The sequence below is a fragment of the Geotrypetes seraphini genome, chromosome 3 (genome assembly GCF_902459505.1).
Source record: "Geotrypetes seraphini chromosome 3, aGeoSer1.1, whole genome shotgun sequence".
NCBI classification, from domain to species: Eukaryota; Metazoa; Chordata; class Amphibia; order Gymnophiona; family Dermophiidae; genus Geotrypetes; species Geotrypetes seraphini.
This window is the reverse complement of record NC_047086.1, coordinates 180588121-180611827: the sequence shown is the minus strand read 5'-3', so window position 1 is coordinate 180611827 and position 23707 is coordinate 180588121. Positions and strand designations below refer to the sequence as shown.

The window sequence follows — 23707 nt, the reverse complement described above, 5'->3', positions numbered from 1 at the left end:
AAGATGGGAGTGAAATTAGTGTTAAACCACATGTAAGTAATTGTGCTAAGACTTGCATGCCTTATTAACTCATCCTTAGAGAGCTGCACAGGGTTGGCGGGAACACCTCAGAGCCTCTGGGAATTACCTCTGGGGTTAAAGTAGTACCTGCATCTGTTTTCAAAAGGCTGAGGGCAATGATTTCTACACGCTGCCTGTGGCTGACCTGGAAGCTTTCCCTCTGCAACGTTCAATGCATCAGAGGGAAGTCTTCAGGGTCAGCCGCCGGCAGTGTGTAGAGACCGCTGCCCACAGGCTTTTGATGTTAAGTGGAAAAAAAGGAGATAGAGGACGCATTTTTGGCTATGGAGGTAGCAGGGGAAAATGTGGCATGGGGCTGTAGAGGGGCGACAGAAGGAAAAATTTAGGGCAAGGGACTACTTTAGAGGGGTGAGAAATGCTGCATGGGGGGGAGAGTTGAGAGAGGGAGAAACGTTGGATGTGGCACTAGAGGGGTGGAAGAGATGAGCCCTGGATCCAGTCTCTCTCTTTTCCAAATCTCTGTGCAGCGAGAGAGAGAGAGAGATGGTAGTCAATGAGAGAGATGGAGTCATGGGGGTGCAGGAGGAAGGGGAAAAGAGGGAGATGTTGGATCCAGGGGTAGAAGGGAGTGAGGATGCTATTCAGTCGGAGGGAACCAAGAGAGAGGGAGAAAACTAGAGCACGGTAGAAGGGACAGCAGGATGCTGGTGTGGTGGGGAAGTGAAGTAAAATGGAAGGCAGATGTCAGGCTTTGAGGGTAGGGAGGTGCAAATGTTGGGAACGAAGGGTGAAGCTAGGAATGGTGGCACCAAGTGGGGAAATGAATGAGCAGAGGGTAACAATTACAGTGGGTAAAAACAAGATAACAGGAAGTAGACTGAAGATGGAAGGGAACGGAAGAGTAGGTGACGGAAGATGTAATTTGATAAGTAGCAGCTTTCATTTTTTTTTGCTGACAACATTCAAATCCTTATGTTTTTGAATGACAATTATGATCAGACTGGTTATCAGAGAATAATCGTCAGCAATGTGTATATCTTGTAAACATAGGACTCTGAAAGTTTTGCCTGTTTTAAATGGACATCAATTGTTTCTTTCCTTGCGCTTGACTACTCTGGGTGTACGGTGTGATGATCATTTGAGTTACAAACTTCAAAAAAGCCACGTGGTGAGGTCTTGTTTTTATGTATGCTACGTCAATTAAGATTTCTCTTGACTAAAGTCAGCTTGACTAAACTAATTCATGCCTTTATTACAAGTTGTCTTGATTACTGCAATAGTCTCTTTCTTAGATCTAGTAAACAATAACCTGCAGCATTTGCAGGTTGTCCAGAACAGTGCAGCAAGACTACTTATGGGTGTCAAAAGAAATGAGCATATTGCCTTCGTTTTATATGACTCGCAGTGGTTACCTATCTGTAAATGCCTGGAATTCAAATTGCTCTGCCTAATGTTTAAGGCTTACAACACTGGACAACCAGAATATTTGTCAAGTAGGCTGTCAAGATATTTACCAGCAAGGTCTTTGTGTTCTTCACAAAAAAAGCAATTTCAATTGCCAGGTTTGAATTTAATCAAATTATCATCAACAAGAAGTAGGGCTTTCTCCTATGCTGGTCCAGCTCTTTGGAACTCATTATTGAATAGTTTCCATAGTGACTGCTCAAATTTAGCTTTTCGTAAGATGATCAAATCAATCTTGTTTCATCAGTACTTTGTATAATTTTTATTATGAGATGTCCAATTTCAATTAATCCTGTGGACCATCTTATATATATATATTTTTTTTTTATCTATCAAGTTTTCATCATTATCATTTTTACAGATAATAAGAAAGAAAGGAAAATTACAGAAAAATAAAACATTTCAAATATAATTCACTATCTCCTCTAGTCCACATAATGTGAGAATACATCCTGATATTAACTAATCGATACATTCAAACATAATCATGATCAAAAAATCAAATATTTATGGTGCATCGTAAATCTAAACTCCAAACTACTATTAAATCAGATGGCAGCCTTACAAGTTTCATGAAGTTGTAAAAATTGTTCCAATTGAATAGATTACCAGTATACATATTCACTTTCTTTAAATTTAACTAGGCATTTGCATGGAAACTTTAAATAAAATGTGGCTCCCAAAGCCAACACCCTTGATTTCAAAGCTAAAAAAGCTTTTCTTCTCAATTGTTTAGCTTGGGCCACACATCTGGAAAGATCAGTACATTATCTCCACAAAATTTAAGAAGCTTATTCTGAAAATAAGCTTTCATAATTAAAGATTTATCCATCTCTCTTGCACAAGTTATCAATAGGGTAGATCCAGTTTGGATTATATCCTGCGAGTCTTCCAGGAAACCAGTTAGATCAAACTCTATCTGTTCCAACTCGTCTACACCCAGATCTGCAGGACTTTTCTTTTTCCGTGGGATATAGTAAAGATTTGTTATGGGCAATTTCTCTGCGTCGGCCAGCCCCAATACTTCCTTAAAATATTTCCGAATTAAAATTTCTGGGGATAATAAATGAGTTTTTGGGAAATTGACCAATCGTAGGTTTTTTTTGCCCTTAAAATGTTTTCCATTTTCTCAAATTTCGTATGGGTAATATGAAAATCTTTAACAGCTGATGAAGATACCGCTTGCAATGTAACTACATGAGACTCTGTTGTTGTGATACGTTTTTCCATAATCTTCAAATTTGAATCCAACCACCACGGGATATGTTACTCAGGTGGATATCTGAAAATCCCTGATAAGCTTTTGCACTGATTCTTCTATAGTGCTTTATAACACCAACTGAGGAAGAAGACTGTTTCTGAATTGTTTAAGAGAAGAAATAAGGGTGTACTGATAAGCTGCTGCTGCATGCCATGCTTGGTAAAAGGGAGTTTAATGTACAGCATTGTGTATGTCGTGCAGCATTATAGAAATGATAAGTAGTAGTAGTTTTGACTACCCTGGGGGGAGGCCTTCAGCTGACGAAACTTGGGGATCCTCTCATCTGCTGCTAGAGTATTTATATTTTATAGTTACATTAGAGGCTCTGACAGAGACCATTTTGGAAAGTATGTGCTCTTCCCAATTACTATTTCCAAATGAATAAAGTGTCTTTGCTTATTTAGAAATGTTAATTGGGAAGAATATCTACTTTGTAAATGGGTCTCTACCACAGCCTCTAACATACGAGTACTTCAATAGCATAATTAAATAAAATAACTACTTTGAAAGTTATGGGTACAGGCGAGGGTGGAAGAGATTACTTGCGGGGACAGGCAGGGATGGAATGGATCTTAGCGGGGATGAGTTTGATTTCTGGCACTGAGCAACTCTCTAAGTGCTGTGAAAAAAAACAAACCAACCCAAGGAGGGGCTTTTGCCAGGGCACAGAAAATATAAACAGTACAAGACAAGAGAAAAATCAGATATTGCTCAGGTCCACTTTCATAGGCAACAACTGAATCCACAGACAATCATATATTGCCACTTAACTTTACGAGTCATTTAGTAAACACGCCATACCTCTTTCTAGAACTTTCTGGACTTTGATATGATTTGCACAGAAGCCACTGTAAAGTTTAAAATGGTCAGCATAATAGAGGAACGAACCTCCAAGGGAGAACAGTAATTTCTGAAAGACAAAAATAAACAGGGCAGGAGTCAGCAAGATGAGTGCAGGCTGTAGAGGTTGTCTAAAGAACTGAAGGGTGTGATGCGAAGGCTGGAGTCGGAATCTGCATTCCAATGTACTCATTTCAGCAGCCCATTCTCTCACTTAGGCCCATATGCTCAAAACTCACTGTGCATTTAACAATCGATGCTAAACTAATTTTAACCAGTTTAATGTCGAAGTATTTCAGCTGTCCTTGTCCAAAATGGCTGATTGTAGCAGTCTCTGATAATCGTATGTAAATGGATTACAATGATCTAATTAATGAGCACTCCAATTGATGCCCAGATGATGCACAAAATGAAGCACCATTTTTTAATGCATCAAAATCACCGACAAGTCTGGAGGTGCAGGTAGTGTTAAAAAAGCACAGCTTTTGGTTTTTATTAATGGACACAGATGATGTGCATGTAACCATGCACATCTGTGCCCATTTAAAAACAAAACAAAACCCTACTTAGCTGTTCGGGCTTCGGTAAGCAGAGGTGCTCCTTCTCATTCTCAGTGCTGGGAAAGTTACTTTGTAAAAATAATATATTAAAGTTACTAGTTACTGCAAGGGAAAAGTAATATACAGTACAGTACTGTATTATGTTACCTGTTTACTGAAAGCAATGTGTTACTTTTAGTTATTTTTTAATTCTTGGATAAAAACAGCTGTTTCAACCTGACAAAATTAGTTCTAGCAACTGAAAATCCATCCATTATGAATGAAAACAGCTAACCAGAAAATGCTCACGTCCTCAAAAAGAGGATCCAATACAATTAGGGAGATCAAATAAGGAAAAGGACAAAACGGAAGCACCCAATAATGGGCTTAGTAATAACATAAAGAAAACTGGATTGACGTCACAAAAATGTAATTAGATGTTATATTACTCATTACTGAAAAATGAAATATTATAGTTATTTAATTACATTTGCACAAAAGTAAATCATTAAAGTTACTCATTACTTTAAAAAATATATTAATACCCTTCTTTAGAGGGTATCCATAAGCGGCGGCCGTGGGATGGGGCAGTTTTCCAACAGCTAAAAGTGGTGCAACATGAGTTGGAACTGCATGCTGTGGATAGAATACGGTTTCATCTTCAGCTCTTACGCCAAAAATGCTTTGAGGGTGGTAATAAGGCGAGCAGATTGGTGGCTCATAGACTGCAGACTTGCTATACTCGTAATAATATTTTGTTGATACGTGGTGATAGGAGGGAGGATTGTTGGGGTGAGGAGGAGATTCAAGCTCGTTTTATGGATTACTATCAGCACTTGTACATGCCGGAGACGGTTCCAGATAATGATCGGGTTGTGGACAATGTGTATTCGGCTAATTTAGGGAAAATTGCTGTTCCTGATGCTTTGCGTTTGGACTGACCAATTCCAGGCTCTTAAGACTATGAAGACTGGGAAGTCACCTGGCCTGGATGGCTTTACTGTAAAGTTTTACAAGTGTTTCAGTGATTTGCTTTTACCGCCGCTGCTTCAGCTTTTTAATACGTGGCAGCCGGGTAGCCAGTTGCCCTTCTTTATGAGTTTGGCTGGTATAACCATCTTGCCCAAGGAGGGGAAGGATCCAAATTTGTGTGCCTCCTTTCGTCCCATTTCGCTCTTGGGGGGTCAGCACCAAGATTTTTACTAGGATTTTGGCTGATCGCCTGATGAGCTGGATACCTAGATTGATTCATCCTGATCAATCGGGATTTGTGGTGGGAAGGCAAGTGGGGGATAATGTTAGGAGGGTGGTAGATTTGATGGAGCGAGTTCGTCGGTTGCAGCAGCTCACGGTATTTTTGTCAATTGATATCGAGAGGGCCTTCAACCATGTGTCATGGCCGTTTCTCTTTAAGATCTTAGAAGCTATTGGAGTGGTGCCTCGCATGTTAGCTTGGAATCGGGTGTTATATACAAACCCCTTGGGGTGTATTAAGGTGAATGGGAGTTATTCTGCCCCCTTTCTTTTGTCTCATGGAGCTTGACAGGTTTGTCCCCTCTCTCCTCTTTTATTTGCTATAGTGGTGGAACCTCTGGCACAACGGGTTCGGGCACATCAGGGAATTACTGGTGTCCAGATGATTTCGGGGGAGTACAAATTGAATTTGTTTGCCAACAATCTTCTCTTTACTCTTCAGCAGCCGGTGACGTCTTTGGGAGCAGTGTTAGAGGAACTCTCTACTTATGAGGCGGTTTCAGGCTTTAAAGTTAATCTTACTAAGTTGGAACTGTTGAATGTCACTTTATCGGAGGTGAGGTAGAGGTCTTACGGGGGCTCTTCCCTTTTCGCTGGGTTAAAAAATCTATGCGTTATTTGAGGGTCCATTTTGGTCCAGAGGGAGGGGATCTTTTGAGTTGAATTATGTTCCTCTGTTTCGTCAAATTCGTATTGATTTGGACAGGTGGGAAGGGATGTACTTTTCTTGGCTAGGTCGCATGGAAGTCATGAAAATGATGATACTCCTACATCTTCTCTTCCTTTTTCAGACTCTTCCATTGTGGGTGCCTCGCTCTACTTTGAAGAGGGTGCAACGTAGATTGTCTTCCTTTATTTGGGCGCACAGATGAATGGAGGTGAGCTTACGGATGCTCTGTCAGCTTTGGGGGAAGGGGGAGGCTGTCCGTACCGAATATGGTTAAATATTAACAGGTGGCCCAGTTGCGGGCTGTGCTTGAATGGCAGGAGCATGAATGTAAGTCTTGGGTGACCACTGAACAGGAGGAGTTGGCTTCTGTGCCTCTCTTACATCTGCCATCACGCAGTGGGAGCTCTTTCTTCGGTCTATGTGACTCCGCAGGTGTGGAAGATGGTTAAGGGGTTGTTGTTGGATGGTAGGAAATATTCATGGTTCACTCCCCTTCACTATAATCCAGAGTTTCGGCCTTGACAGGATGGGGGGGAGGGGGTTTGAGGCCTGGGAGGCGAAATGGTTGGTGTGTGTTGCACAATTTTGGGATCCTGTTCGGAGGGACATTCGCCCATTTCCTGAGTTATGTGATCGATATGGGTTGTTGCCCCAGGATCTCTTTCCATATTTGCAGGTCAAGCATTACCTTCAATCATCTGGCCTTCTCCAGGATTTGGCGGGGGAGGGGGGGGAGGGGAAGACTATATTTGAACAGATGGTAGGTCCTGTGCTCCGGAAGGGTGTTTGGTTATAGGGCATGGTCTCCTCTCCCCTATGTGATTGCTTGGGAAAGTGATTTGGGGCAGAAGCTATCTCCTTCTGAGTGGGAAGAGATTTGGTCTCAGGTGGGCTCAATGGGTATCACTACTCCCCTTGTTGAGAATGGGTAGAAGGTTCTCTTGCCATGGTACTACACCTCGGTGCAGTTTGCGAAAATGGGCAGGGAGGGGGAGTGTTGGAGGGGTTGTGGCATGCTTGGTTCCTATTTGCAAATGTGGTGGGACTGCCCCCGGGTTCACGAGTTTTGGTCTGCTTGTATTAGCTTGTTGTATGCCATCTTGGGAAGTCAGCTATAGGTTGGATGGGAGATGATACTTCTTTGCATCTTTGACCCCTCTATGCCTGAGGGGGTAGTGAGTTTTTGTAAATTATTTTTCACAGCTGCCAGACTGGTACTGGCTGCTTGCTGGAAGCGGCCTGATGAGCCTAATTGGAGGCAGGTTGTTGACAAATTGCATCATTGGCATGTTTAGTACAAACTCACTACCCTTAAGTACCCTTTGCATAAATTTGATAGTATTTGGTGCCGGATTGAACGCTGGCCTGGTTTTGAGGAAGGTGTGAGCTCTTTTTCTTTTCTAATTCTCCAGTTTTTCTACCATTGTTGGTTGGCATTTTGTTGGATGAGAGTCTGTCTGGGAGGGGGAAGGGGTGGGTGGTAGATGGGTTTGATTGTTTGGTAGTTGGTTATAAGTTTTGCTGGTAAGGGATTTGCTCTTCCTGGTTTTCTAGGGGATTGGATGGGGACTGTACTGTTTGATTGATGGTTCTTAAATTTTGTGTGGCCTATCTTGTGAACTTGCTGTGGATTTGTATTGTACCGTTTTCATTGCCAATTGCAGTCTGTTGTGGTCTGTTTATTGTATTGTATCTTGGTATGCTTTCTGTCCAATAAAGAAAAATTTTCAAGTTAAAAAAAAAATATATATATATATATATTAATACCCAACACTGTTCATTATACCACACTAACTTTAATCATCAGCTGCCCCAGCTTTTCAGCTTGAAGATATGACAGAAGTTTCTAAAGTCATGAGGGATGTAAAAGTTTCAAGTCTATTAAAAATGTATTACCCTGCGCCTTGGAAATACCTTCAGGGCGGCTTATACTCTAAAAACATTAACATACAAAAAATAACTTTAAAACACATGAAATTAAAGGTCAAAAGGAACAAACTACGAAACAAGTTAACCGTTATTATACCCTTTCACTGAGGGAAACTTCATTCATGAAGTAACTGGAAGCAGATTTTGAAAGAATTGTTTCTTAAATGTGTTCTGTCAGCACACATTCAAGCTATGGCATAAATATGTTGCTGGAAGACTGCAGACAAGGTTAAGACAAGTTCTTAGAAATTGTCATCCTTTTCTCCAGGAAAAGCACAACACAAACAAGAAATTAAGTCCCCCTGAAGATCGGCTGGTTAGTAGCTACAGAGCCATTGGTCTGACCCAGCCATCACTCTTATGTACTTCCTGCCTCTGTCCTCAATATATGCACACCCTTAGTAGCTCTCGAATTGGTCATGCGTTTGAATTTTAACAAGCTCAACAGGATTATACTTCAGTAATACATCCCAAAATCATCATCATTTATAATTTTCAAAACATGTCACTTAATTACTACAGGCTACTTTTGAGAATGCTATTGCACACAGTCAGACTTCACTTCCTGTAGAGCTACATGTTAAAAGCAAATTTATTGACCTTATGTAAAGACTGAATCTGTCTGTTTTTGTTCTTATCTTGTTCTGATTTTTTTATAATATTTTATGTATGTAACTTAACCATTTTTGAAAAAAACGGTATAGAAAATTTAAAAATAAAGAAATAAAACATTTCTAATCTGCTTTAAACCAAAGCGGCTCACATACATACACAGTATGGAGTACTTCACATTTCCACAATAATCTTAGGGCCTGTTTTACAAAGCCGCGCAGCAACAGCCCCGAAGCCCTTTAAATCTCTATGGGCTTCGGGGCCGTTACCGCGCTGCAGCTGCTAGCGCGGCTTTGTAAAACAGGCCCTTAAACAGTTAAATATTGAACCAATAAAAACAAAGAAGGCGAAGAAGACTACTACTCATCGTATCTTTACAGGGACGAGGAATTTGTCAGGACACATCACCTGCAATACATCTAATCTTCTTATTTATTTAATTAAATCATTTCACTTTTCAAAAAAAAAAAAAAAAATATATATATATATATATATATATATATTATATGCAGCAATGATCAAATGAAGAACAAGAAGAAATTTCTGTAAAAAAGAATGTATCTGTTCCTAACCCACCTCTAAGCCATCATTAGATAATCTTTATCATACAACTTAATTATAATCCTGTGGCAGTAAAAATAGCTAAGCCCTTGCTTTTTTTTAAATAGTGTTTTTCACCCACACTGGGTCTCAGAACTCATGACAGCAAAATCTCTTCAGTTCCATTTTCAGGGAGGAGAATGCTTCAGTCATGCTCTGGCATGCCACTGCGTCAAAAGGTAGAGCAAAACTTGAGCCTTATTACTAACTTCATCTATTTTTATCGGTAAACAGTCCGCATTACCATCAAAAGGGACAATTTTCAAAAGTTACAAGGATGGAATAGCTACTTCCTTGTGAGAGATGTGAGGACAGATGTCATACATGATGATACCAAACAGAGCTTCATGCAGAGTTCAGTTAGAGGCTAATATGGTAATTCCCATGCAATCAGAAGTAGGATACCTCCAGAAGAGGATTTGGGAGGGAGGGAGGTAGGAAGGAGGGGAGGGGTATTGACCCTACTCTGATACCCTTGAAAACCATAGACAACCAAGTCGAAATACCTAAAGTCACTAAATCCCACACTCTACTCAAGAGCTATACCAGTATAGTCATAGAACCTCCATTCTCTCTTCCCTATTTCTCCATTCATTCATTCATTCATTCAAGGGAGCTCAGAACGGTTTTACATTAATTTATTCGGGTACTCAAGCATTTTTCCCTGTCTGTCTCTGTGGGCTCACAACCCATCTAATGTACCTGGGGAAATGGGGGGACTGAGTGACTTGCCCAGAGTCACAAGGATCAGTGTGGGTTTGAACCAACAACCTCGGGGTGCTGAGGCTGTAGCTTTAATTTCAAATCTGTTTTATTGAAAGACTAAAGGGCTCCTTTTACTAAGGTGCGCTAGCGTTTTTAGCGCACGCAGGATATTACCGCACGCTACGTGGCTAGACCTAAAGCCAGCTCAATGCTGGTGTCAAGGTCTAGCGTGCGTGGCAATTCAGCGCGTGTTAATGCCCTATCGCAGCTTAGTAAAAGGAGCCCTAAGATATACATAGCAAATGCTCCTTGTGACCTTGAGCAAGTCACTTAATCCTCCATAGCCCCAGGTACGTTAGATAGATTGTGAGCCCACCAGGACAGAGAGGGAAAAATGCTTGAGTACCTGATTGTAAAAAACCGCTTAGATACCTTGATAGGCGGTATATAAAATCCTAATAAAAACTTGAAAAACTTGAAACAATTCACAAGCAACACAATCAACAGAACATAGTATGTAATATCTTGTCTACTATTTACAGAACTTCAACCCTAAATTCCCCCTCCCCCCAATCAGCCCCCTTCCCCCACCCCATTCCTAATTAAACACCCATTAATCACATTAACAGCGTCATAGAATTAAGCAAGGTATAAGTAATAGTGGCAGTATCTGGATATTAGAGAGCAAAAAACTCTTGAGGGACACTGGTGGCCTAGTTCGTATGGCCCACCAAGCTAGTGTAACACAGCTTGCTGAGGCTGTAGCTTTAACCACTGCATCACACTTTCCCCTTCATAACTCTATAATGCGACTATACATTCTGTAATTCCTTATAAGTCGCCTTGAACCTGTTTAGGCATAGCGCGACTCCAAAATACTAGATTAGATTAGATCAGTACCTAGTCCGAAATGAGAATGGCGCTAAACCAGTGGGGAACACCTCCATGTATTTGAACCGCAGAACTGATGATGTAGCAACATCATAAACGTCGTAAACACGTGATGAGTCCGAGAAGTTTAAAATCCAGAGATAACTTATGTAAAAAAATATATATATGAACCAGCAAATGCCAAAGTATAAGAAGACAGATCTCAAGGAGGTCATTCAAATGGCACAATGCCATTCGATGTATTCGTTGAGACCTAATGGTTGTAAAGATTGGAGTTCGAAAATCCAATATTGTTCTCTCCGTTGTAAATAAATCAACTTGTCACCTTCATAGTTTTCAGGAACCTGCTCTAAGTTATCTCTGGATTTTAAACTTCTCGGACTCATCACGTGTTTACGACGTTTATGACGTTGCTACGTCATCAGTTCTGCGGTTCAAATACATGGAGGTGTTCCCCACTGGTTTAGCACTATTCTCATTTCGGACTTTCTACTCATCAGCTGGCATTGAGAGCACAACCGGATTATTCAGCTAGTTCCTGAGGAAGAGGGGTGGTTCCCCTCGAAACGGAGCCCCATTGGACCATTTCTTTTTCAGTCGGTTGTCCTATCTTCCAGATTTCAGCGGAAGAAGTCAAGTAATTTTTGCTTTTGTTTTTTGACTTTGTCAGCATCTAGCCAGCCCGGGTGATTTTGGATGCTCTCTGCCCTTGGAGGAGGGGCAGAGATATCCGAACCATTTTACTGTTCAGTGATTCTTTCACGTATTTTTTCACTTTATTTTTCACCAGCAGCACGTTTGTGCACTAGTAAATTTAGTTGGAAACCCAGGGATGTTTCACAAGTAACACCTGCTCTGGGATTTGATTGTGACAGCTGGTGCTTTAGGGACTTGTTCCCATAGCAGGCTGTGAGACTGAGGGTTTTCCACTCATATCACAAATTATTTGTTTTAGGTGTTCTCTTGGTTCGGATGTCTCTGCCCCTCCTCCTTTACTAGGGCTAGGGAAGACTTTTGTGTTTGCTAGTTTATTGCAGTTTATTGGGTTTTTCTAGTCTTCATCTTAAAAAAATGCAGCTATCACAATATCATATCCAGCAGGACTGCAAGGCAGCAATAGCTTGTTACCTGAACACCTATGATCTGTCCTGATCTCTTGTACAGAGAAGACCTGTGATGCACCTCCATCTTTGTTTCTTGCTCACCATAGTACAGTTCAAGGCTGTACTGTACAGAGAGGTGGTGTGGGGGGAGGGATTGCTGCTGCTGTGGCTGCTGATATAGTTTTATGTCAAGATCACAGCAGAGAGACTGAGTGGAACTTTGGGACAGTTGGTACACAAATAACAGGCAGGTTTTATAGATGATATTTAGCAAGATTCAAATGTTAGAGGCCTACAATTTAGATTGTAAATTAAACCCTATATGGACATAATTTTACTTAGAGGAGCTTGGCTAATATAACAAAAGAAGTATGTCTCATACATAGACTTCAGAGTATAGGTTCACATCCTTTATCCAAAATGCTCGGAATCAAAGACATTTTGAATTTTAGAATTTTTCAGTTTTTAGAATGATATGTCACCAATGGCCATAGATTCATATTCGTTGCCTACTGCAGCACTACAGGCTTCTCTCTGCTGCCTCCTGCCTTGCTGACATCATTTCCTCTTTCCTTCCTGGCTAGATGTGACAGAGAGAAGTGTGCGGAGTCACAGCAAAAAGAAAGACAGACAGCGAGAGGAAGGGAGACAGAAAGAAAAGAAGAAAGACACAGGGGCAGGGAGAGACACATAAAAACAGACAGACAAAGGGGGCCAGGGAAAGAGACAGACAGAAAGAAAGACAGCGGGAGGGAGAGAGGGACAGAAATAAAGACAGACAGACATATATTCTAGCACCCGTTAATGTAACGGGCTAAAATACTAGTATTCAATAATCACGTTTTCCTTTCTCATTTTTTTTTACACTTATTAATTCTTCCAGGGAAACTTTAGCCTAGTAGAAGCCAAAGTCATTAGCTCTGAACTTGCTTGTACAGAGACCAAATCGACGAACTAAGAACTCAAAATACAACCTGCCTTTTCCCCAAATCAGACAGCGAGTCAGTATTTACCCTGAACTGAGAGGGCATTTCCAGCATATTAAAATCCGAAGCTGATGAAATCCCATCCTCAAGAGTCTGTAGAAACACTTTCTGAAAATCTAGCATCTCAGGTAGACTTCCAAACAAGGACTCCATCTAAATGGAACAAAGGAAAAAGAGAAGACATAGGATCAGGTCCATAAGCAGAGTGGAGGAGTAGCCTAGAGGTTAGTGCAGTGAGCTGAGATCCCGGGTTCAAGTCCCACTGCAGCTCCTTGTGACTCTGAGCAAGTAATTTTACCATCTTTTACCTCAGGTACAAAAGTTTAGATTCTGAACCCACTAGGAACATAAAAGGGTACTTGCATTTAATATGTACTGCGTATTTCTAGTAGCGCTATTGAAATGGTTAGCAGTAGCAGCAGCATAAAAGTACTTATATAGAATATATTATACTCAAAATAGGAAGATGGGAGGCATGGATGCATAAGAGAAAGAGGTTCCTTGGAGATGTTTCTCTATACAAATTAATCTCGATTTGCTGCCTCATGATGGAGTTTTTCTCTCCTACAACCTTCAATTTTGTTTCACCTCTGGGTAACAACAATGAACAGCATGGCCAATACATGAAGGTTTGCATTAGGCGATCTACACTGAGATCCTGACTCCCACAGCTGTGCTAGGGGACCCAGAGCCAGTCTGGTTTTCAGGCTATTTCACAATGAATATACCCATCTCCTTGCAATTACAATACGCACTAAGGCCCGGATTCTATAAATGGCGCCATTGGTGGTCACCAATCATGTGTCAATTACAGAATTGCACCTTCAGGAAAGATAGGCACCGGAAAGGTAGGCCAGAGTTTTCAGGGCCTATATTTTTACATCTACCTTTTTACATGAATGGTGTTAAGCGTCATAAAGCGTCTCCAGAGGTGTGATTTTGGTGTCTTTTTAGGTGCCGGTAGGCACCTTTAATTTTGCTTTAAGTCCACTTTAAACTGTGTTTTGGACTTAACTTAAGTGCCGGAAGAGTGCCTACTGGCGGGTAAAGTTAAGGCATCGTTTATAGAATATGGGCCTAAAGTCCTTTAATATTTGGAGTCTTGGTTATAATCACATATCATCTTCATCATGTTTGGCTGCCTATATGGTTGGCATCTTCCTCAGGGGTTTGGCGCCTATGAAAAGGTAGCGCGTGAGGGTAGTCACTGTTTTAAATCGAAACACGGACCATGTCGGGTTCCTGTTTCTTTAGAACAAAAGATGGATCATTTTTTTAAAACAACGGTTTGACTGACTCAATAAAGTGCCTGCATCAAGTACATCTGTTCTGCAGTTTTCTTCCTTTGGTTTTTGCAAATTTTAACAAAGCCAGGAATAATTATGGCCTTTAAAATTTTTCTAAATCTAAGATAAGAAGGCTCAAATCTAATGATAGGCAGTAAAGAATTCCAAACCCTAGAAGCCTGGTAAAGAAAAGGAGATCAGTGTGGAAATCTCATAAATCTAACATTTTTAACAGAAAAGAAATGTAATAAATAATCTTTTCCTCATGAGCATCTCATAGAATTTCAAGAGAAAGTCAAGCGAGGCATATAACTTGGATCTTGCTCATGTAGAATTCTGAACACAGTACAGATTTTAAAGAAACAATGAGCACAAATGAGACAGTGTAATTTAATTAAAAACAAGAGTAGCTCTTTCCATATGATGTGCATGGTTAAGCAGCATAGCTGCTGTATTTTGAAGAACCTGTAATTGAGTTAAGGATGGTTCAATGCAACCCAAATAAAGTAAATTAAAATAATCCAAAGAGGACAATCCTAATGCATGGATGAGCAATTTTAAATGGTCAAAAAGAAAATACCTAACACATGTTAATGACTTAAGTTTGAAGAAGACACTTTGCACTACCTTCCTTATTTGATCTTTTATGGTCAGGCTGTGGGCCAAAATTACCTCCAGCAACTCATACAGAAGATTGATATTGAATTCTTATAGAATTAAGATTTAATAATATCTGTTGGAAAGGATATAAGAAGGTGGCCCAAACCAAATACATGAAAATGAAAGTCAACTGCTTCTTACCTCATCTTGAGTGAGGTAGGTTTCATTCTGAAGGGGCTCTAGGTACAGTTCAAAGAGGCAGCTCAAGTCCTGCAAGAAAAACAAGAGAGAGTTTTTCAAGTGCACATCTCAAAAAAAATCAAAACAGATACTAGTACACTTCCCCCCTCCCCATTTGCGGTTTTGGCAATTGCGATTTCACATATTCGCGATTTATGGGGGAGGGGAAAAAAAGAAAAAAAAAACCCACAGTTTAGCCTTCCCCCCGGTGTCCCGGCCTTACCTGGTGGTCTAGCGGGCTTTCGGGGCAGGAGCGATCTTCCTATGCAACTGCCCAGTGTAGATCACCAATAGGAAATGGCTGTGGGGAGTTCCTGTCGTAGTCTCGAGAGACTACGGGACCTCACGGCAGCCATTTCCTATTGGCGATCTGCACGGGGCAGGAGTGTAGGAAGATCGCTCCTGCCCCGAAAGCCCGTTAGACCACCAGGTATGGCCGGGATGCTGGGGGGAAGGCGGGAGGGAACTGGGGGTGGGTTAGAGCCGGACCAGAAGATATTCGCGGTATTTCACCATTCGCGGTCCGGCTCTGCCCCTATCCCCCGCAAATTCGGAGGGAGAAGTGTATGTCATGGTCATTTAAACAGTAGTAGCATATTGCATACATATTTTATTTATTTATTTAGTCATTTATTTAGCCCATCCTCCCAAAGGAGCCCAGAACAGGTTACAGGAGTACATTCATAGTATGGGTAGGACAAACTTTAGCGAGACATAGACTCTTCAGCATTTACAGCATGGACAAGGGGTTTAGATTATAGCAATTACAGTATAGACATAACAAGCAGACTTACGAATACAGACTTAGTGGACATAGGGTGGTTTAAATTGCAGCATTTCCAGTATAGATATACTAGGAAGTGAAATAGCTTTCTTTGCTGGTGGGTGCATCTTTGTTGTCAGAGAAAAGTGGTAGCAATTCAGGTTATATTTGAGTGGCATGCGAGTTTTAGCGAGATTCCGTTTGGTATATTAGGTGGTGTCTTTGGGATTCCATCTGTCCGGGGTGTAGACATGGGTCTTCAAGGAGCTCGGTTTGTAAAGAGGAAGATTTTCACGGTTTTTCTGAAGTTCCAAAGACTGTCTAGTGGTCTAATGGATGGGGGGATGATGTACCACATTCTGGGTATGTAATGAAAATATGAGCGTCTTCGGGCTGTCTCAGACTTGAGTGAGCGGCCTGGTGGCAGGACCAGCAGTTTTTCTGTTTGGGATCTCAGTGATCAGTTGGGGATGTAAGTTTTGATGTTGGCTTAAGTGCTGAAGTCAAAATATAAATACAAGGTTGACCCGATGACTCAGTGGCAACGCTCCATTCCTGGCTCCTCAAAGTGGTTGAGAATACTACAGAGACTGCTTTTGCAGCCCTTGGTAGAAAAAAGCCCCCATCACTGTTGAATGGCGATATCTAGCAGCTGAATTTAGGACCCAAGTGAGCAAAGATTCAGAAGGAGTCCTGGGGTATTAGGGCATGTCAATTTTAGAAGTAGATTTTTTTTTATTTTTTCAAACTTTACAAACTACTAGTGACCAAATTGTGGCACAGGGGTTAAAGCTACAGCCTCAGCACCCTGGAATTGTGGGTTCAAACCCACGCTGCTCCTTTTGACCCTGGGAAAGTCATTTAATCCCCATTGCCCCAGGTACACTAGATAAACTGTGAGCCCGCCGGTATAGACAGGAAAAAAATGCTTGAGTACCTGAATAAATTCATGTAAACCGTTCTGAGCTCCTTTGGGAGAACGGTATAGTAGTGCAGAGCGCCAATTTTTTAGGCACTGGTAGATGCCTTGAAAATCAGCGAAAATCAGCATTTAAATGGCATTTTTCACTGAGCATATGCACCCTACCAGCGCCTAAAAAACAGAACTGTTTAAAGAATCCAGGCCATAATGTCTATAGTGTAGACCAGTGTCTAAATTCCTTTACCTGATTTTAGTAAGAATCTGTGTCATGATCGTCTCTTTTCTTGACTTTATTGTAGTTCACCCTTCTCCCTTTTGTTTCTCATTTGTCTGTTTTTGTCTTAGTAATTAGTTTTATGTTGAGTATTTTAAACTTGTAATGCCCCGTTTTTTTTACTATTATTGTATATTGCCTAGAATTTAAGATAGGCGATCAATCAAATTTTTATTAAACTTGAAACTTTAACAACTGTAAATACAAAATGGGAAACATCTCAATGCTACTTTTGCTTGCTATTTGTGTACAGTTTGGGTAAGCATTAAAAGCTGTAATCACCGGCCTGCACTAAAGACCTCTAGCGCAGCTTGGAAAAAAAAAAAAAAAAAAAAGAGGGAAATCTCTCCATTATGGCCTTGTCTTCTCTGAGAACCCCTTTTATCCTTTAGTCGTCTAGCAGTCCAAATGATTTTCTTCCCAGCTTCTTGCTTTTAATGTATCTAAAAAAGTTTTTACTGTGTGTTTTTGCTTCTAGAGCAATCTTCTTTTCAAGGTCTCTCTTTGCCTTCCTTATTAGCACCTTTCAATTGACTTGCCATTCTACTTTCTGAAGGATTCCTTCACCTCACTCATTAACCACACCAGCTGCTGTTTGGTCTTTGTTCCTCCATTTTTAATGCAGGGAATATATCTAGTCTGGGCTTCCAGGATGGTATTTTTGAATAACATCCATTCCACGATGTAAATTTTTTTACTTTGCAGCTGCTCCTCTAAGTTTTGTTTTTTTACCATTCTCCTCAGGTTATCTAGTCTCCTTTTTTAAAGTTAAATACTGTTGTATTGGATTTCCTGTGTGAACTTATTCCAGGGTTTATATTAAATCTGATTGTGTTATGATCATTGTTACCAAGTGACCCCAGAACCATTACCTCCTGCACCAATTCATGCACTCCACTAAGAACTAGATCTAGAATTGCTTTACCTTTTTGTTGGTTCCTGAACCAGCTATTCCATAAAGCAGTCCTTGATTTCATCAAGGAATTTTATCGCCCTAGCATGCCTGATGTTACATTTACCCAGTCAATATCAGGGTAGTTGAAATCACCCATTATTAATGTGTTACCCAGTTTGTTAGCCTCCCTAATTTATGATAACATTTCAGCATCTGTCTGTTCATCGTTGGCAAGTGGATGGTAGTACACTAGTCCTATCACAATCCTTCCCCCTTTACACATAAGAACATAAGAATTGCTACTGCTGGGTCAGACCAGTGGTCCATAGTGCCCAGCAGTCCGCTTACGCAGCAGCCCTTAGGTCAAAGACCAGTGCCCTAACTAAGACTAGCCTTACCATTGTATGTTCTGGTTCATCATGAACTTGTCTAACTTTGTCTTGAATCCCTGGAGGGTGTTTTCCCCTATAACAGCCCCATAGGGGATTCCAAGGTGTGTTTCTGCTCCTGTAGAAGAATTTTCAGTCCATTTGATTCATGGCCCTCCTTAACATATAATGCTACACCTCCACCAATTTGATCCACCCTATCACTGCGATATAGTTTGTATCCTGGCATGACAATGTCCCACTGGTTATCTTTCTTCCAGCAAGTCTCAGAGATGCCTATTATCTTTTCATTCAGTGCAATATATTCTAACTCTCCCATCTTGCTTCTTGGGCTTCTAACATTTGCATACAGACATTTCAAACAAAGTTTGCCATATCTATTTACAATTTGCTCAGCAGTTGGCATGGATAATTTGCAATTTTTAAAATCAGCCTGCTCTGTATTTAAGGAAACCTAGTCTACTATGGCCTGTATTTTAATCTCGTTATCGGGATGCTCTGTCTTTCCTTTTATGATTATATTTTTTTAAGATACCTTGTTCCGAACCATGCAACTGTTGGCCTTCTAGTTTAAAAACTGCTCTATCTGCTTTTTAAATGTTGATACAACAAACATAAAACCTCAATACTCCACTTGATAAAGGAAAAATAAAAAAAAAAACACACCGGTAAACCAAGAAACTGGCAAAAGTGGGAGTTGGATTGGAAACACACAGGTTTATTTAAAACATAAAATGAAATATAAAACCAATGAAATAGCAACAGCTAGCAATACTGTCAAATAGTCTCAAGCTAATGCAAGTAATTCCACTTGGCATAAGTAATGGCAATTTGTCATAAGTCCGGTGTTGCAAATCAGCTGGCAGACAGTATGGAAAAGGAACCAAGTAAATCAGAAGGACTCAGCTGGCAGGTGGTGAAGCATATGAGGAACCAATTGGATAAGAAGGACCCAAATATTTTAAATGTCGACAACAGTGGCCTGGTTAAGGTGTGGAGCCCCTTTGTGGATTAGACTTCCCCTTCCCCAGTATGTTGCCCAGTTCCTAATAAATCTAAAACCCTCCTCCCTGCACCATCGCCTCATCCAAAGAATTGAGACTCTGGAGCTCTCCTGTTTCTTGAGTCTTGCGTGTGGAACATGGAGCACTTCTGAAAATGCTATCCTGGAGGTTCTGGATTTTAACTTCCTACCTAAGAGCTTAAATTTGGCTTCCAGAACCTCCCTACTACATTTCCCTATGTCACTGGTATCCACATGTACCAAGACAACAGACTCCTCCCCAGCACTGTCTAAAATCTTATCTAGGTGATGCATGAGGTCTGCCACCTTCACATCAGGCAGGCAAGGGACCAAGTGATCCTCATGTCCACCAGCCACTCAGTTATCTATATGCCTAATGATTGAATCTTCCACTATATCTACTATAAGCCCCTGGAGACACATCCTCGGTGCGAGAGGACATTGCATCCCTTTGATTGCTTCCTACTTCACTAGGTTGATGTTCTCTTTTAAGAAGACCTCCCTTCTTGAGGCAGCATAGAGGCTGCCAGACTGGAGGTGGGACTTTTCTACAAAGTCTCTGTAGGTCTTCTCTATGTACCTCTCTGTTTCCCTCAGCTCCTCCAAGTCTGCTACTCTAGCCTCAAGAGATCAGACCTGTTCCCTGTGTGCTAGGAGCTCTTTGCACCAAGCACACACATAAGACCTCTCACCAACAGGGAGATAATCAAGCATGTGACAATCAGTGCAAAAGACTGGATAGTCCCCATCTTACTGCTGAACTACTACCTGCATCTTAATGTTGGTGACTTCTTTGTTAAGCTGCTACGGGAGTTGGAATATATACACTAAGGGCCTCTTCTATTAAACCGCACTAGCAGTTTTAAGTGCAGAGAACCGCGCTGAATGGCCTGCGCTACTCCTGACGCTCATAGAGTTTAATAGAAGAGGGGTAAGGTCCCCTAAAATTGCTAGTTATATGTGATTTGTGAAAGTGACTTACAATATAATTGCAAATCTCATTATAAGAATGAAAAGATGAAAATTCAGCGTTTTCATGTTTTAAATAAGTAGATTGCAAAATATGGCTATCCTAGTCACAAAGTTTTATGGAAATAACAGACATTTTCTATACTTTTTAGGCATAAGCAATTAGGAAATTGCACCTACTGCCCAGAAACAAAAAATATATTACATAGTGTAATTGCACTTGTAGTTTTAATGATGTTACATAACATATTAATACATTTTAATGCAGCTCGCTGAGTAGAATTTTTACCTATGGAGGATAAAATATTGAGTGGAGTGGAAAAGATAGACATGCATCACTTGTTTATTTCTTTTCAAAAATATGACTACGTAGCAAATTTAGGACAAAATTATAGAAAAATTATCATCATTCACGTGTAATTAAACCCTGGAATTTATTGCCAGAGTATGTGGAAAAAACAGTTAGCTTAACAGAGTTTTTAAAAAGAAAAATCCATAAACATGGGAAAATCCAATATTATTTCTAGGATAAACAGCATAAAAATCTATAAACATGGGAAAATCCAATATTATTTCTAGGATAAACAGCATAAAAATCTGTTTTACTCTTTTGGTATCTTGCCAGGTTCTTGTGAACTAGATTGGCTATGGTTGGAAACAGGATACTGGGCCTGATGAATCTTTGGTCCGTCCTGTATGGCGATACTTATGTGGGTGAAGTGACTTGCTCTTACTCGGTGGAAGCATCAGCTGAGGATGCAGGATTTGAACCTTTGCTTCCCTGGTTCTTAGCTTGCTGTCCTAACTCCTGGGTTGCGTTGTATGAAAACACTTCCACTATAGTTAGCGCAAAATGTCAAGTGGTATAAAGTCAGAACAGTACAGGCTTTATAACATCATGAAAAAGAAGGAAAAAGCCTCAGACAAGGGCCCTCCCACCTCCACAAATGTGGTTACAAAGGTGGTTAAGCGGTCACCTCATTGGCAAAAAACCTTTGTCCAATGTGAAAAAAGCTCTGTGCTTATAAAGGACATAAAAAGATAGGAGAAAAATCTTTTCAACTTATCTTCAGCTGATCGGTACACCAACGGTGGCCAGTGTTTCACAAATCTGCTGCCTCAGGGTGAAACATGTCTGATCAGACTTTAAATGTAACGCATCGGATGCAAGAGACACATTTAGCATTCCATTTAAAGTCTGATCGGACATGTTACACCCTGAGGCAGCAGATTTGTGAAACGCTGGCCACTGTTGGTGTACCGATCAGTGAAGATAAGTTGAAAAGATTTTTCTCCTGTCTTTTTATGTCCTTTATAAGCACAGCACAGCACAGAGCATTTTTCACATTGGACGAAGATGGAGGTGGGAGGGCCCTTGTCTGAGGCTTTTTCCTTCGTTTTCATAATGTCATAAAGCCTGTACTGTTCTGACTTTATACCACTTGAAATTTTGTACGAACTATAGTGGAAATGTTTTCATACAATTATTATTGACTTTCACAATATCTGAGTCATTTTTGGCTAACTCCTGGGTTCCTCCACTCAAAATATAACTATCATCTATTTGATCAATTCATTTTTATCAATATTTTAAAATATGCTTAAATTTGTTTTTAGTGTAACAAATATGAATGTACGGTCTATATTACAACCATTACACACCTCTTCATAAATTAATACAACCCAGATCCTCAGTGGCAACACTTTAGACCAGTGGTCTCAAACTCAAACCCTTTGCAGGGCCACATTTTGCATTTGTAGGTTCTTAGAGGACCGCAAAAAAAATAGTTAATGTCTTATTAAAGAAATGACAATTTTGCATGAGGTAAAACTCTTTATAGTTTATAAATCTCCCCCCCCCCCCGAAGGCTTGCATGTTCCCCACTTCTTTGCAGCATCCTCCAGCTTCCCCCCTGGCCTCCTGATCTTAGTTTCAACTAATTATCGCAGCCTGCAGAGAGGCTGCCATCAGCCTCTGCAGCACATTCCTTCTGCCGTGGTCCTGCCCCTCCTCTGACGTCAGGTGCAGGATCACGGCAGAGGGAATATGCTGTTGAGGACGACGGTAGCCTGCCAGGATTGCTACAGCACCAGCAATCCTCTCTGCAGGCTGCGGTAATTATCTGAAGGTAAGAGCAGGAAACCAGGGGGGAACCGGAGGATACTGCAAAGAGTGGGCAGCACTAGTAAAGACTGCGGGCCGCAAAATAGTACCAGGTGGGCCGCATGTGGCCCCCGGGCCACGAGTTTGAGACCACTGTTTTAGACTCAAACAACTCATTGCCTAAAGACTGACGAGTCATATCATCACTGGATCTTCTACTTTTTAGATATAAATTCCTCTAATCAATAATTTTGTGTTCTTAAATATAATATACTTATGTACGCTTAAAGAGGACTTAGCTTTGTGGTCTCTAAAATAGGGATATGTTCACCGACATGTTTCACCCTGTGTTTTATCAAGGCTTGAATCCCTAATAACTTTATATCAGCTCTTTATACCACATTCATATTTGTTACACTGTAGTTTCTTACCTCATTCAAACAAGGTGGTGTTGCTTAATTAAGCACACGTTTTAGCACCGGCAGCAACTGCTCCGACGCTAAAAGAATTCCTATTAGCGTCGGAACAGTTACCGCTGTTGCCAGAGCTAAAACCCGCGCTACGTGTTAGTACAGGAGGGGGTAAATTTGTTTTTAAGCAGGTATGCAGATAATTTCTTCTTCTCAACAGAAAAAAATTCAGAGCTCTAAAAGCTGTACTGAGAATTTGGAAGAAGCCGAATTCTTTATTGGGCAACATGTTGTCTCAAACGCTTATACATTTTTGCCTAACTGTGTAAGTGGCCCAATCAAAAAGTCATCACGGCTTACAATAAACTCATCTTCTGTGCATGGGTTACCAGGCCATAACACTGAGTTCTGTCGTATTTAACCACTACTGTTACTTAGTTCTTTGTGAAACACCTTGAATAAAGACTTCCTAACAATGTGGTGAGTTAGGAACAGTATCACAAAAGCATCATTCACAAGCCCTCTCAACTTTAAGTATTCAATCTTCTCTGTAGTGTTACCTTCACATAGGATTTCTCTGTGTCAAGCAGCTCCTGAATCACCTTCCTCAGTTTGTCTGCATCAGATAAGTGTCGTGCCAGGGGTCTGCGGGGTGGATCGGGACTCTCCTTTTGTCCTTCCATCCCACTTGGCTGCATCTCCTGCAGACTCCGACACAATGCAGAGATCTGTTCAGCACTCTAGCAAATTCAAGAAAAACAAAAAACAAACTTAACATGCATTGCCTCTGCTGAAGGCAAAATTGCCAAGAAATATCTTTAAATCACCATCCGATGAGGAAGAGGAAATACCCCCCAAATTTTTACATTTGAAGACAAATATACTGTAGTGATATCTGAAGCACTGTGCAGTGCTAGCCAAAATTAAAGCCAAGGTTAATAAGCCCCTTACACATT

General features: G+C 40.8%; 1 protein-coding gene across 2 annotated transcripts in view; it reads right to left on the bottom strand.

The window, feature by feature from the left end:
- TIAM2 (TIAM Rac1 associated GEF 2) overlaps nt 1-23707 on the bottom strand; it is a 296813-nt gene that overhangs the window by 36165 nt on the left and 236941 nt on the right. For both annotated transcript variants that reach the window (XM_033937889.1, XM_033937890.1), the window contains 4 exons: nt 23312-23491; nt 14963-15031; nt 12903-13028; nt 3548-3656 (listed from right to left, as the gene is read on the bottom strand). In XM_033937889.1, coding sequence (XP_033793780.1) covers nt 3548-3656; nt 12903-13028; nt 14963-15031; nt 23312-23491 — 484 coding nt within the window. The remainder of the gene's footprint in view (nt 1-3547; nt 3657-12902; nt 13029-14962; nt 15032-23311; nt 23492-23707) is intronic.